At 39.5% G+C, this 14,008-nt stretch overlaps 1 protein-coding gene across 14 annotated transcripts in view; it reads left to right on the top strand.

Annotated features, from left to right (window-relative positions):
* DMD (dystrophin) overlaps positions 1–14,008 on the top strand; it is a 2,254,165-nt gene that overhangs the window by 2,099,837 nt on the left and 140,320 nt on the right. For 2 of the 14 annotated variants that reach the window (XM_036227218.1, XM_036227217.1), the window contains exon 1: positions 10,718–10,852. The exons of 10 other annotated variants lie outside the window; for them this stretch is intronic. In XM_036227218.1, the coding sequence (XP_036083111.1) occupies positions 10,833–10,852 (20 nt within the window). In that variant the 5' untranslated portion in view covers positions 10,718–10,832. Of the gene's footprint in view, positions 1–10,717; positions 10,853–14,008 lie in introns of those variants that run through there. 2 more of the 14 variants (XM_016132668.2, XM_016132667.2) reach the window with 1 other exon arrangement.

The following is a 14,008-nucleotide window of genomic DNA, read 5'->3' as shown; positions in this document are numbered from 1 at the left end:
CATTTAATGGCCTAGACCTGGGTTCTCTAGCAAGGGCTTCAAATGAGGTCCCACTACAGGGTGAGAGCAGAAGCATTATTTCTCAGTTTATGTTTTGAAGTGTGTTGCTCATACAAGCAACATGCAGTCGTGTATACTAGTGTGAGCTACTTGTTACTCCCCTTGACAATACTTTTAGCAGCAATGTTTTTCCTTCTGCAATGTGGCAATATCACCATGCCATTTGGAACAAAATAAAAAAAAAAGGCTGAGTGATTCTAAGTATACTCTCAAAGAGCCACCCAAACAAACAGCTGGCAGAGAAGACACTCCCTAAAAATTGAAACATATTCTCAGCCCTTGCAGCACCTCCTGTGGCTAGAACTTCAGACTTGATGAATGCCTCCCTAACTTGTCCCTCCTCCTGAATCTTTTAATTCCCCATCAGCCTCTACCAAGGAATGAAACTACCAACGATTGCCCCCCACTTTCTTCCAGAAGTAATACTTATGCATAATTGTCTAATAGGCATGTAGTCCATCCATTTCTCTACGCAGTAGAGATCTCTAGCTTTCATCTTTTTTGACTGATCCACATAAAAATTATATTTTATATATCATCCTATGCAAATACACATACATATTTATATCTATAAATATTTTTCTATCTACCTGTATTTGTATAATGGAAAGAAGGATTTCACAAAAGGTTACTTACCCTTACTGTATTCTTGTATTTTCATTCTCACATTTTCTATTTCATTAAAAACAATATTAGTGAAGATCCACTATATAGACTTCATTACCTATTAATGGTTCATGACCTGCAGTTTGAGAAGACACTGTACCCGCCTCAGGACTGGCCATCAGAAAGCTGCCTTCTTGGACCACTTTTGCGTTGATCCCCATAAGATTGCTTCAACTCAGGTGCATCATAGTCTTAGCTTATGTTGAGGGACATTCTGAAGACAACCACTGAAAGAAATTAGCTGAAGATTGACATCACATAGTGTCTCCCATCTGAAAAATCGATGCAATAATTTTATTCAGATCTCAGAGCAGAATTTAGATTTTGCTTTGCTTCACTGAAAGAATTGTATTCTTTTCCTCTTATCAATAATCTAAAAAATAAAATCATTTATATTTCCTTTTATATTTTTTCTTTTGTTTTGGTCTCCAGAAAGCCCACAGTCAAGTTATACCTCTTTTAAAAGACTTCTTTTAAAAAAATAAATGTATATTGTAGTCTTCTAATTTTTAGCATAGATAAATCACATCACTTCATGGTTTCTTATCATAGTCTTTGTCTTACAAGCTCTGTACTAAGCTGAACAGGGACTGAATCACCCATGCGTGGTATAAGGATTGGGGACTGTTGTAAAGCTTTAGTCATAGTGTTCCATCTATCTTTAATGCTCTGATTCTTAACTGCATACACTCCACACTTACTCATCTTCCCAGACATTGGATACATCCTCACACCACCACCCCCTAAACCAAGTGGAACAAATTTGTGCTGCTACTGCATCCTTTACCTAACTTCCCCTCAGTACCTCTAAAAAACTTCTTATTGAAATGTTAGACACACAGAAAAAAGCTTTAAACTTAAGTATATAGTACAATGAATTTCCACAATCTGAACACACTCATGTAACCAGTATTCAGATCAAGAAATAGATCATTACCCAGGAGTCTCCTTGTGCCCCTTCCAATCCTTATCTCACCCTCCAAGGGTAACTACTATCTTGACTTTGAACACCATCAATTAATCTGGCCTGTTTTTTGTACCATATGTACTCTCTCAGGCCTGGCTTTTTCAAACTCAGATTCATTCATACTGTTGTATGAAGTTCATTCTCATTGCTATATAATAATCCATTGTGTGAATATGTTGTAATTGATTACATATCCTACTGTTGATGAACATTTTGTACATAGAATAATGTTATACACATTCTAAAAGATGTCATTTGGTGAATATACATATACATATTTGGAAATATGTCAAGCAATGAAATTTCTGGGTCATAAGTTGTGCATGTGTTCAGCTTTTGTAGATTCTGCCAAACAGTTTTCTAATGTGTTGTACCAATTTACATTCTTATCAGCAAAGCATGAGAGTTCTAATTGCTCCATATCCTTCTCACACTTTGTATTATTTGTCTTTCTCATTCTGGTGGGTGTACACAGCTAAGTTTTAATAATCATATCAAGGCATATGATCTTCATATCTGTGTGCTAATATTTCCTCCTTTCTTAATATTTTATTCTATTTCTATTTCCTTAATCTGGATTTAATCTATTAAGTTTTGAAATTTATATGGTCTTACAAGTTTGTCTAAAACCTCTATGGAACATTGCAAGGTATAAATACATACATAGTATGTATAAAAATGTGAATCCTCAGCTAATGGTGCCATTATAAAAAATCCTAAAGTCTTCTTTTTCCTTGAGCCCTCACATCTGGTTGGTTGAAAAATAGCATTGATTCTATCCTATAACCTGTCCTGAATTCAGCCTTTCTACCAATTTCCAGTGCTACTTTTTTAGTTTAGGCCTTCTTCATCTCTTAACTGGGCTATCATAATAGTCTCCTCAGCATACATTCCCATTCTTATCCACATCCTCTTTTCCTCACTTATTTCTTCCCACGCCAAATTTAATTCTATTTAAAAAGAAAAATAATCAAAAGTATAGGTGATGCCAATTTTTCCTTCTCTATCCATCATATGAGAAAGGGCTTCCAATTCTTTGTTGGCTTCGAAGGGATGAGAGTGAGGACCTAGATGCCCACACTAGAGTCTTGATATAAACTCAAAAATGCGATTTGATAATTCTAATGGGGACAGAAGTATTTTCTGCATATTAGCCTTCCTGAGATATAAAACCCAATATTGGCCTAATACTTTTTTGAATTCCACAAAAGCATAATATGATTTCATAACACAGTAGTATGTTAACATTAAAAATCTGTGTCTTAGTAAATTATTAATCTGAGAGATTAGCTCACAGAGTCAATTTAAGAAATTGCTTCAGCAATTCATACACTAACAACAACATGGTAATTTAAGCCTAGTTAGCTTTTAATTGAACTGTATGTTCCCTAATCCCAGGAGGTCAGGGATTTGTGCTTATTATTTTTATTTCTCTATTTCTGTATTTATAATCTATCTCATAATGTATTTAGTCATGTATGAGTCTATCTGCTCCCTTACTCCCACTAGATTATAAGCTCCTTATGGTCGAGGCCCCTAGTAAAGAAACCTAATTACAATGTTGAAAATTTTATTTATTTCCATATCTATCCTCCAAACACTTCCCATTTTTTAGTAAATAATAGTAAAGAAAAATAAAAAGAGTTTGATAAGCAAAGACACATATAAGTGCTCCATAAATACACCATGATTGCAGTCATTTAAAGCAGCAACCCCCAACCTTTTTGGCACCAAGGACAGGTGCTCGTATGAGAATCTAAAGCCTGATGATCTGAAGTGGAGCTGAGGCAGTGATGCTAGTGCTGGGGAGCGGCTGCAAATAGAGATGAAGCTTCACTGGCTTGCCTGCCACACACCTCCTACTATGTAGCCTGGTTCCATACAGGCCATGGACTAACGGGCACCACTCCAAGGCTGGGGGTTGAGGACCCCTGATTTAAAGGAATGAATATAGGGAAATATTTAACAGAGAAACTTAGTCTATATGCAGAACATGAAAAATAGTCTTGGAAATTTGTGGATTAATCAAAATTCCGTGCATTCATATTTTTCTTTCATCTTCAAAAACTGCCTTGACAGAATAAACCAGAGTTGGAGCACAAGATTCATCCCTTGGTAAATCATTAATCGATGAAACAGGTTTTTACCTCCACTTCCCCTTTTTTGGATTCCTGTATTTATGGAGAATTCCTACCACATTCATAGCACATTCCTGCCACCAAGAGAACTTCTTCCTCAGGATATCAGGGATCTTTCTCTCCCATTGTCCCCCAGGAAACCAATATTCACTTGATCTATCACTTCTCCAGGGTTCTTCTCTCTGACAATGTGAATGTGACTATACCTTTTAACGTGTGTAAATAGTATTTATATTTTAACCTCGGCCCCTCCAAAATGATGACTGAATGTGTGAATTTTACTCCCATCTCAGGCTCCTAGTAGATGATTTCACTTGCAAAAAAAAATCGTATTTTACCCCCTTATTCTCTTCTTAAATCTAAAAAACAAAAGGAGGAAAGGTTCCTTTTGCAAATTGCTAAAGAGAAAAGACCGAAACTCTTGGGCCTCTCTCCTTTCCCTTCCCACAACAGTCTAAAAATTAAAAATTAAAGTGACTATGCTGAATTTTTTTCATGCTATATTCCTAATAGTATTCCTGGACATATTGGGTTTTCTTTTTAAGGAATTATACCTGCATGACAGGCTACTTTGCATTACCATAGCATTCTCAGCCTCCAAATCACTTTCATAGTCATTATGTCATTTGAACCACACTATATAGCCTTGTGCAGTATTATCTGAATTTTACAGATGAGTCAACAGAGCTCCAGAGGGGTTAAGTGACTGGCCTCTAAGGGTTAAGTAACTAGCTCTAAGGGGCAGAATTAGTTTGGAGCTCTGCCTTCCTGCCTTAATGCCTCTGCTGGAATATAGATTAAGAGGATGCTTTTGATTCTGGTAGATATTCATCTCCAAAGAGAAAAAAAAACCTGGTGTCTTCATTCAGTAGCATTTGAATATTAATTTTCCTTATCTGTTTCAACTTAGAATGACTTCCTTGTTCATGTAATTGACTGGTAATTCCTTTGTTTACTTTTTTCCAAATCTCAAGAACCAAGTCATAAGTATTAAAAATGGTTACATTAGCATTTAACATTTTTTATGAAATTCAAGTATTTCAGAAAGGGGTAATTTAGGCAGGCATGTATGTAGAATTTTGCATTTTAATTAAAAAGCTTCAGAATGAAATGAACCTCTGACAGTAACAGATGACTACTTCTAAAAGCTGCGTTACTATTTGATATATGTTCAATATTTTCTTGTGGGTAATAAGTCCTAAGACTTGTTTCAAGAAAAGTGACAGGACTAAAACAATTAAAAAAGACAAAGCTGTTCTTTTTAAATCATTTGCTCATACATAAAACTGGGTGGTGAATTATTTCCAGAGAAGCAATTGACAAAGTATAAGTAAATCACTCTAAGAACTAAAGCCTTCTTTTTTTTGAATGTTCAAAACAAACCTCTATCCTTGTCCAATGACGAATTTCCTTTGACAAATATTTACAAAGTATGAAATATAGACTTTGTGCACTTCCTGAGGCCAAAGCATAGCATTTAAACTAAAATTTAATATTTTCTCTCACCCGAAATACACTAGAATAAGAACATAACTTAAAAATAATTCTCTCTGGTAGCAGACTGTCCATTAATCATTCTTTAGATGATACTGGCTTTGTTACTTTTCAGGTAGAAAGAAAAACCATAATTTCTAGATTGGTCAGAAAATCTGTATTTATGGATTTAAAGAAAACAATAAAATCTGGCAAAATACAATTTTATAACCCCTATATGAGATCAAGAAGGACAAGTGTTTCAACATCCTCCCATTTTCCTGTGAAAATTCTTCAAGTGGTAAATGGCTTGATTGGGTAGATCAAAGGGTTAATTTATTTGTGATTTGAGAAAAGACTGACTTCCCTTATTTTTTAACTGTGGTGTGTGGGAGGAAGGTAGAAAGAGGCCCCAGAATGAATTCACTAATTGGGGTTTTCACCTGCTGTGAGTCTAATCGAATACAAAGCCTTATTTGTAGCTGAAGAGGAAGGGAGATTATACAGAGTGTCAGAATTTCTGCCTAGTTTTGAAATTCCTGTTATTTGGCACAATCATTTGGGAAAGGCAGACAAGTAGTTACAGCTTTGAGCTGTTGTTAAGGTGGACCAGGAATGCCATTGTCAGATCTGCTTGAACCACCTTAACCAGTTATCCATTTTTAGCAGGAGGTGGGTATGGGGTAGCTCTGTAGCTGGCAGGCTAATAGGTACTTGGAATTCTTTCCCGGGAAGCAACCACCGGCCTGCGAGGTTAATGAAGTGTGGCTTTATTTTAGTGAAGATGCTAAACTTCACATCCTTTTAGACGTTCTGTTTGATATAGGTGGCTCTGTGAAGTTTTAAAAAATCTGATCAAAAGAAAACTACACGAGGGTAAGGCTGAATTTGACTTTATCTGGAACCTGTTTGGTGAAATCTCTGGTTTAGATGGCAGCTGGCTCAGAGAGCTTTCCTCAGCCTGGCTTACTCTGCCTCCCCGCAGGGGAAGGGCCTGGAAAAATAGGCTTTTGTGTGGATGTAAAGTGCTCTGTGTCTGAATGTAGAGGCCTCTTCATTTACTAGTTAATGTGAACTGACTGGATATTCTTATTATATCCAGAAGATGCTGGTTACAGATTGATCTAAAGGGATTGTTATACATATTTTAATTGGTACACCATGGTATTTGCCCTAACTAGCAATGACTCACCATCATTGTAAGCATTTGTTAGATGTCTGATTCACTGTTCGTGGCTAATACTTGTACTATGCAAAGAGAAACATGGAATCCTTATGTGTTTACTGGATACTCAAATGTTGAAATTTTACTATGAATGTGAATTATGATTAATCGAGGCAATGCCTATATTCCAAATAGACTTTTAGAATGATGCTGTTTATACCAAAGATTGGTTAGGGGGGGAAAGCAATTCAGATAAAGCCTCTTGGAGCTAGAAAGAAGCTGGACCCTCAGAAGATGATGAAGTCCCTCAGGACCATCCCCAGGCAAGTGCCCAGTGCAAACCAAGCCCTGGCTTTTTCCTTTCCCTTCCTAATCCTCATTTTGACACTGGTAAAAATCAGGCTAACAATGAAACTATATGCAACCTAAAAAGGAAAAGGATGTGTTTGTGGAAGACAGGAGCAACCTGGCCTCTGCCTTTGTCCTTTCACACCCTCCACTAGGGCTCGTCCAAACTCATGGCCCTACAAAGCAATAGCTCCAATCCAGACATCTCCCCTCTGAACTCCAGACTTAACTGTCCTGGAGCCCTTCAATTTTACATCACACTACCACCTCAAACTCATCATCTCTCCCTAACCCTCTTCTGCCTAAACCTGCTCCCTCCTCCTGAAATTCCTGCCTTGGTGAATATCACTCCTCTAATCTTGGGAGTCACCCTAGAACAGTGATCCTCAGCCTTGGCTGCATATTAGAAACACCTGGGCAGCCTTAAAAATCCCACTGCCCATGGCTAATTAAATCAAAATCTCAAGGTGATGAGACTTAGGCATTTGATTTTTTTTAGCTCTCCCCAGGTGATTCCAGCAGTGGCCAAACTTGAGGACCATTGCCCTTGGCATTCCCTCTTTTCCGTTCATACATCCAATCAGTCAAGACTCTTATAGATTTTGCCTTATTTATTATTCCTCCACTCTCTCTTCCACTTCCATCATTCAGATCCTTATCTTACTGCAGTCACCTTGTATCTGGTCACCTAATTCCAAACTCTGCTAATCTAGCCCCGCACCATTGCCTGAGTGATTTTTCGAAAAAGATATCTGACAGACCCACACTCATGTTTAAATTTCTTCTTTAAAAAGCTGCCCCATAGCTTTCATGATACAGGTCAAATTCTAGATCATCACACTAAGTTCTTCTCAATTTGGCCACCTCTCTAATCTCTATCCTGACATTTTCTCCCAAAGACCAAGGACGGCACTGAACTCTTGGGAAGAAGCCGCTTGTGGCCTCTTCACCTACACTCCTGCTGTTATCTCCATTCATAATTGTTGACTTGCCTTCATCCCCCAAAGCCAGAATCTCCTTTTGGGCCTACAGAGGAGGATTCTAGAAATACCTATCTGTCCAGTGAATGAGCTGGGTCTCCTTTTCAGCTCCAACAGGTGAAGTTACCTTTCTCCACCCTCAGTGGTCCACACTCAGCATCCAGTCTAGTGCCTCAGAGGGTGGTTTTGACCGGATGGGTCCCTGTTTGGTCAGGGTCCTAAGAAAAACAGATGGTACATTCAAAAATGGTATTTGAAGAGAGTGTAATGAAAAGGCTATTTACAAAAATCTGAGCAGGGTAAGTGAAAGAGCAAGGACAAGGGGAAGGAAATGGTTTAAGGCACCTGGAGAATGTTGATACTGTAAAAATGACTGTCCAACAAGACTTGTGGCTGCAGGTAAAGGAACTCAGGTACTACCAGCCTCAAGGCCAACAGAAAGGAACTTGGAGAATAAATACTCAAAAAGCTTTCTCCTTCCGCCCTATCATCTCATGCTATAAGCCTTTCTTTCATCATTGCCTTCCATTGACTGAAAACAAAGAAGAGCCAAAAGGCAAGAGAGCCTGATGGGTGCAATCCACAGAGGTCCATCCTCTTGGAGTACAGGGAGAGTAGAGAAGAGAGCTGGAGGGGAGAATGGAGGCAAGATTTCAAGTTTTCTCTGGTGGCAGAACCCTCATACTCTTTTCATATCTGTGGCTCACGTCAATATAGTAATAGTAACATAATAATAATAAGGGATATTGTAAATAAGTAATTAATGTATTAGTATACATGGCATCACTATATAATCTACATACAAAACAAAGATATATAAATTATGTTCTCTTCTTAGTCTTTCCCTAAAAAGCAAAATTCATGATCTAACTGAAATTGATAACAAAAGTCACTGTGATGCCAATGTTGTTTCTTAATAATACTTTCAATATTTAATTTCTAAAACTACATCAAGATTTGGGAACAAGTCTTTAAGTGCGTATAACTCTAGTTTAAAAAATAACTTAAAGATGTATTTTTGAGGATTGCCATCTGTCAAATTTAAGAAAAAAAATCTGAATAGTGATTTCTTATTTTCCATTCTTTTTTTTAATGAAGTGTTCTTAGTAGTTGCCTAGTTATACACTGAGAAAATGGACAAACATTTATATTTTAGGGAAACATATCAGAACTCCTGAATCTCGAGCAGGTAAAAGTGTAAAACAAACAAACAAACAAAACAAGAAGGGAAGAGAATGCAATACAACTCATTGTACAGGTGTTGTATACCTTTACTTGATCAATTTCTAATATTTACAAATGTCCATGCTGTGAAGTTTGTGTCTTTCATTGAAATAAACATAAACAATATTTAAATGATTTGCTACAGTGACACGGAGATTATATAACTGACAGATTGTAAAGGCCACTACTTCCTCATCACAGAACACTAATCCTCCTCCAGTCAAAGACAGGGGCAGACCTAGAATCTACACTGAAAGTAAAGGACAACCTGACCCGAAGCGAAACCTAGTGGACCTCCCCTCAGATGGAGATAGTAGGTGCCTCCACAATTCACTGGTTCAAAATTGCTTAAGACAGCACTAATAAGCCTCAGTTTATCAGGCGAAAATGCCAGAAGTGCTATATTTGCTTTAATAGTCATACCTACACTCGCATATCTTTGGTGATACTGTTTATATTTTTATTTGGTTTGTCAGGATAGTGAAGAAATTTGGCACCCCCCCTTTTGTTCATATACTTTATTTTTTGTCTCTTGTGCCACGCTGTAGCAGACAATAAAGGGAGACTGATGTCTAGAGTCATTTCAGCTTGAACATTCTACAGGGAAAATGTTGAGCAAAAAAAAAGGGGGGATATTTAAAAAGAAAAACGGGAGCGCGTTTTAAACTCTAAACTGAGGTGGAATGAATCAACCAGAAGAGCGATTGAAACTGAAATGGTTAAAAGATAAAAAGAAAAGCAGGCCAACAAAATAAATGGACAAAGAGAGACAATGAAACCACTAGGGGAGTTTATCATAAGATACTCTGGACTCTTATGTTAGATATGTGAAGGTTATGAAAAATTCTTGTGCTAATAAAAACTTTCTTCTTTTCAAAATATTTCCAAGCTTGGAATAATTTTGCATAGTTAACCTGTATCATCATATTGCGAACTCGAAGATTAGAAATATTTGAACTGTCTAGGCCCTGTAACTTTTCCAATAAAATGTTCCATTGGGAATGCTTCCCTTTGAGATTTCTCAAAAAGAATACTGAAAGACCAAACTGCCACGCCACTGGTGGTGGTGGTTTATTTCAAGTCTATCTATATCAGTGATTCTCAAACTTCAGCGTGCTCAGTTTGCGATTCAGTAGGTCTGGGCTGGGGCCCGGGAATTTTCATTTCTAAGAAGTTCCCAGGAGATGCTGATCCTTCTGGCCAGGACTACGCCGTAGGAACCACGGCTACAACCCAAATACACATATAAATGCTTCCTAAGAAGCCCGTTTAGTTACAGCCTCGCCACTTTCATCTTCAATCGACAGGGGTAGAATTATGCTTGTGATTTTCCTCTTTCATTCTCTAAAAAGAAAACTGAGCCCACACACTTAATGATCTGCGATGAGGTCATTTGCACCTAGGTCATTTATTTGGGCAACAAGTAGTCTCGCTGGAGGTTTAAAGGGGGGTGCCAGCAGGACGGTGTGTGGTTTCCAGGTTCCAAGGACTACCTTACCTCCTCTGTCTCGCTGGCTTTCTTTCTCTGTTCTTTTTCCTTTCTGTCTGGAAAGCCCCGACTGCAGGGTCGCGGGGAGTCCGGGTTCCCAGGTCGCTAGGCGGGGGCGGAGCCCGGCCCGGCCCCGCCCCGTCTACCCGCAGCGCCCCCTCCCCGCCCGCCCCGCCGCCTGCCAGCCAGCCCGCGCCGGCTCCTCCGCAGTGCTTTCAGCTGCGAGCCTGGGCGGCGGCGGCGCTCGACTTTCGGGAGCCCGGCGGCGCTGGGAAGCTCACTCCTCCGCTCGCCCTCCCCCGACCGCGGAGCCCTTGCAGCCATGAGGGAACAGCTCAAAGGGTAAGTGCGTCGCGGCCCCCTCGAATCGCCGCAGTCCGTGCACTTGTGGCACGAGCTGGGGGCAAGCCCAGGCGGTCAAAACTTGGATAGGCACGGCGGCTGGACCCCGGGCTTGGGGCAGCGGGCGTCGAGGAACCTCCCCCGCGATTCCCTGCCGGCGTCGCTGCAGGTGCGCCCCCGGGGCTTCCCCCGGCGCCGGGTTCGCGGGGAGCCCCCTTTCCCTGGCTTTGGGATGGCCTCAGAGAGAAAAAATTGATTTCTCACCATACCCAGAGGGGACAGGCGCGGTCCCTACGCTGGGATTGGGGCCGCTGGAGCTTTTTGCTCCTTTCTGGGCTGTCTGTGTGGACATGAGCCAGACAGGCTGTTCCCAAATCGTCGCTCGACCTCGCAGAAGAAAGGGGTGCGCGCAGCTCTACCTTCCATTGCACTGCAAGTGCCAAAAGGTCAACTTTCTGCCTGATTTCTTCCGAGGATTCCAACTGACATTTCCCTAGCTGCATTTTCTACTGTATTCGTCTCCTGCCCAAGACTCGCAGAAATCAGGAGAGGAATAAAAGCAATTTAAAGGCTAGAAGTTAAAGATTTGACACAGAGGATACAGGTTTATTTATTTATTTATTGCCTTCTGGGTTTGAGTGTGGAGGCATTTCTGCGTGTCTTTCTCTCGCATTTCTCCAGGTGTCGGTGCTCGTCTTAAAGCAAAGTTTGTCATTCCCGAGCCGATCGTGGCAGTGAAAAGGGCAGGACACTTTGTTAATCTCAGTTAAATTTGCCAAGTTCAAAGCCTAAAACGAAGAGGTTTAGTTGCCTGAGGGAGACATATTATTAATTATAAAATGCTTTAACATGAAAAAAAATCCATCTGATTTAAGTGGCGAACCAAAGTCTTTAAGTGAAATCTACATACTTCCTTGGCCAACAAGCTCTTTCTGGTCTCTCTGCTTCTTTATCCCTGTCACCTCTCCTTGTCACCCCTCATCACCTTTTTTCTTTTGCCTAGATTTTCTTTTATTTCTTTGTGCCAAAATCCCTTCTTTGGAAGATAGAGTTGCTCTTGGAGAAGCTGGAAGAGCAGATGAAACAACACGGTTATATGAAAGGTCTCTGACCCTTGATCACTGTGGAATTGCTTTCAGTCATCATTGTTTGATCTTGGATTGGACACGACCCTGAAGTGAAATTGCTTTGGCCAAAGTTGAGGGTGGGTGGGAATTAAGCCCTAAAAAGCAAATAGAACAAGGACAAGTAACAGCTGGAACAGTCACCGAGGCAATCATCTGCCCTGGCTGGAGCCAAGCAGAATAAAATGCTCAATAGCCCAGGGTAAAAAAAAATGGGACTAGAATAGGATTTCTGATGGCTTTGATTGACACCCCCTCTAAACCCCCTCCCCACAGTAGCAGAAACTTTGAAATAAATTTTCCCATTCCCACCCTGCCAGTATTCCAGCAATGCAAGCCAAGTTCAACATTCAGAATGCAAATGCCAAGGTTCCTCTAGAACAAGTCAGATCCCCAGATTAAAAGGAAATGATTTTGTGTGTGTGGATCAATGGGCTCCACATTATATAGGAAGCCAAACTCTAATCCTCTGCAAATCGCAAGAGAATGCTACCTTTTTATATCTCCGCATAGCGATTAGTTTCTCCCCTGGGAAGTAATGGAAAGATTTTTTTTTTTAGGCAACTGTTTGGAATATTTTCAGTACCAAATAACACTGGTGGCAGAAGAAATCTTATTTTAATTAGGCAACTGCCATTTTCCCGGCAAGAGCATAGAAATTTGTTACTTTCTATAAGTGTTTAATGTTTGTTTTTAAGAAACTAAAAAAGCAATTCAATAAGTCTGATTATTCCAGCACTGACAGCAGGAACAGCTCTGAGGCGGTTATAATAACCTTGCACACTACTTGAAACTAAAGAAGGTGAGAGAAAATTTAAATTGTATGGTAGGAAATTAGGTCAGCCCTAGGCTCAGTAGAGTAATGCTTTAATTTCTTATTATTGACAAGTAGATGTTGCCGGGGTCTTTTGTTATTTTAATTTGTACCAGCTCCTGTCAGGCCCTCAACTAAAAGGGAAAAGAAGAGATTTACAAATTGTAGTTTGTACACATTTTAAAAAAAGGGGGGAGGGAATCAGTTTGAAGGCTGTTTGGAGAGGTTTATATGATGCCAGACTTTGGAACCAGCAGGGTCAAAATCAGTAACATATTTTAAAGATTGAAAGAGTGTTTTAAGGATTATTTAGGAAGCTGTTCTCTGTGTTAATGTACATGCAGAATTTTGATCCAAACATGTACCCACTAACATGTGAACAGGTTTCAGAATTTCTTTTTTGGTTGGGCATGGTATATGGGGAGTGTGTTTCCGATATGAAAAGTGAAGTGCAAAAAAGAGACAGTTACCAAAAATAGTACCACCCACCCTTCAACCACCACCTCCCCAGCACAGCATTGTCTGTATATTCCAGGTAAACCCAAGCTGCTTCTCTCATGGAGTTACTGAGAATTCTCTACTGTTTTTGAAGATAGAGTAATAAATAGAGCTGTAAAATCTATATTTGTCACAAACAATAAAATAAACGGTTTGTCCTGTAAGGTAGGATAGAGATATGAGTTATGCAGATTTATGTTTAGCAGTTCATCCTGTTCATATTCATCTTTCCTGTCTATTTTAGGGGTTTAATAATGTCTCACTAGGGTTTTGACTTCACCACAGAATGAAAATACCCACATACAGTGAAGTGAATATTTGGTTCATCATACAGTTATCAAAAAAATCTGAAGTCATTTCAGCTATGTTGCCAGTCGTTTTCAGCATTAAATGATTAAAAGATGTTTTTTCTAGTTTTGAGGCTTAGTCACACCCTTTATTCTTTTCTTTCCACTTGTGCTCACTTCTTTTGCTTGATACTGGTTTGCAATTGAAATGAAACTAAGGCTGCAAAGGTGAAATAGAAATCTGTTTTCCTAGTTACTTTGCATTGCTTAAAAATAAAAGGTTTGTGTGTTGGAGGGGAAGAAGGTAAAAGAAGATTGGCTTTTGGGTTGGTTTGAGGTCATTTATCTAGGTTATTCAAGTCACCCAGAATCATAGGTACTTGGGACAATGAATACCTAGAAAGGACTGGTATCTGGTAACATAGGAAGTGGG

Source organism: Rousettus aegyptiacus, unplaced genomic scaffold, assembly GCF_014176215.1.
Source record: "Rousettus aegyptiacus isolate mRouAeg1 unplaced genomic scaffold, mRouAeg1.p scaffold_m13_p_9, whole genome shotgun sequence".
NCBI classification, from domain to species: Eukaryota; Metazoa; Chordata; class Mammalia; order Chiroptera; family Pteropodidae; genus Rousettus; species Rousettus aegyptiacus.
Note: the sequence above shows the minus strand (reverse complement) of the source record. Positions and strands in the feature narration are given on the sequence as shown.